The sequence below is a fragment of the Candoia aspera genome, chromosome 12, assembly GCF_035149785.1.
Source record: "Candoia aspera isolate rCanAsp1 chromosome 12, rCanAsp1.hap2, whole genome shotgun sequence".
NCBI lineage: Eukaryota > Metazoa > Chordata > Lepidosauria > Squamata > Boidae > Candoia > Candoia aspera.
In genome coordinates this window covers 13,946,087-13,947,987 of record NC_086164.1, presented here as the reverse complement: position 1 = coordinate 13,947,987, position 1,901 = coordinate 13,946,087, and the positions used below count along the sequence as shown (strand labels likewise).

The 1,901-nt window shown below is 42.6% G+C and overlaps 1 protein-coding gene across 1 annotated transcript; it reads left to right on the top strand.

Moving 5' to 3' along the window:
• The first annotated feature begins 299 nt into the window (after window positions 1-299).
• Window positions 300-1,589, top strand: TENT5D (terminal nucleotidyltransferase 5D). Its single transcript, XM_063313452.1, has one exon. The coding sequence runs from the start codon at window positions 310-312 to the stop codon at window positions 1,486-1,488; it is 1,179 nt and encodes a 392-aa protein (XP_063169522.1). The 5' UTR covers window positions 300-309; the 3' UTR covers window positions 1,489-1,589.
• The last annotated feature ends 312 nt before the right edge of the window (window positions 1,590-1,901 follow it).

Here is a 1,901-nt window from a genome sequence, read left to right as displayed (position 1 = left end):
TCTCAGTCCAGTAAAAAAGCTATATGCACAGATAAATTTGCATCAAGATCCTTTCATAAGTATTTTGAAATCAAGGAGAATGGTCCCTGATGCAAATCTTGAAGGCATGCATGGTGATCTTAGTCAGTTTATCCTTCACCAGTAGAACTGCTGAAGTTATGGTTTATTCCCCAGCTCCAGATCAATCAATCAATCAATCAATCATAACTTGAGTGTTTGTTGGGCAACCACACTGCCCAATTTAATAACTTTTAAGGTGTTCCTAACTTATTTTATTTGTGCTTTCTTCTTAGTTGACCACCTGATTTCATGATGACTGAGGGTTTAGATCACAGATTCAGTTATCTCACCTGGGAACAGATTAAAATACTGGATCAAGTGCTGACTGAGGTGATCCCCATTCATGGAAGAGGGAATTTTCCGACTTTAGAGGTAAAGCCAAAAGACATCATTCATGTTGTCAAAGAGCAACTGATAAAAAAACAAATAATTGTCCATGACATTCGCTTGAATGGATCCACAGCAAGTCATATCCTTGTTAAGCAGAATGGTACCAGCTACAAGGACCTGGATATCATTTTTGGTGTGGAGCTTCCAAGTGAGCATGAATTTCAGGTTGTGAAGGAATCTGTCTTGAATTGCCTCTTGGATTTTTTACCAAAATGTGTCAACAAGGAAAAAATCACAGCACAGACCATGAAGGATGCTTATGTTCAGAAGATGGTGAAAGTATCCACAGATCATGATCGCTGGAGCCTCATCTCCTTGTCCAACAATAGTGGCAAAAACGTTGAGCTCAAGTTTGTCAACTCTCTCCGGCGGCAGTTTGAGTTCAGCGTAGATTCTTTTCAGATCATCCTTGACACTGTGTTGAATGTCTATAGTGACGCAGATGGCAAACTTACAGAAGACTCTGAGTTGTCCGTTGTTGCCGAGAGCATGTATGGAGACTTTGATGAAGCCATGGACCACTTGAAGTACAAGCTGATTGCTACAAGGAACCCGGAAGAGATCCGCGGAGGGGGCCTTTTGAAATACAGCAATCTTCTGGTCCGGGATTTCAAGCCAGCTGATGAGGTGGAAATTAAATCACTGGAGCGTTACATGTGTTCTCGGTTCTTCATTGATTTCCCAGACGTAGCAGAGCAACAACGGAAGATTGAGTCCTACCTGCGTAACCACTTCATTGGGGAAGAGAAGAGCAAGTATGACTACTTGATGACCCTGCGTGGGGTCGTGAATGAGAGTACAGTCTGTCTTATGGGCCACGAACGAAGGCAAACGCTAAATATGATTACAATCCTGGCTCTCAAAGTGCTTGGAGAACAGAACATCATCCCCAACGTAGCCAATGTAACATGCTACTATCAGCCTGCCCCTTATATCAGCGACAGGAACTTCAGCAATTATTATATCACCCATGGACAACCTCCTATTATCTACCAGCCCTATTCCTTTCACATACACATGCAGAGTGGCATGGTGTAGCCGATCACAAAACCTCCTTGCCTTACATCAGTGCTCAACCCTTCCTTTGCCCTTGCTCCACCCAACGGTTCTCTTCAAAATAAAGCCCCTGTTAAAGCAAATTTTCCTACCACTTTTGATTAGCAGGACATCTTTTTGTACGTGTACCCATATGTACATGTACATCGTTGCAAACATATGTCATCGGTCAAGGCCTTGAAATATCCTTCAGGCAGCTTGTGAAAGATTGACTTGTATATCAAACGAATTGTGTGAATTCCACCGTTGGCAAGTACATAAATCACAGCATTTGTGTGATGATGTCATCATGCATATTTTATCCATTGCCCGCCTTTCTACGCCCCTGTGGCTGCCCATGACCTTGCTCCAAAATTAGTGATCTGGAAATGAAAGTGAATCCACCAGATACAGGA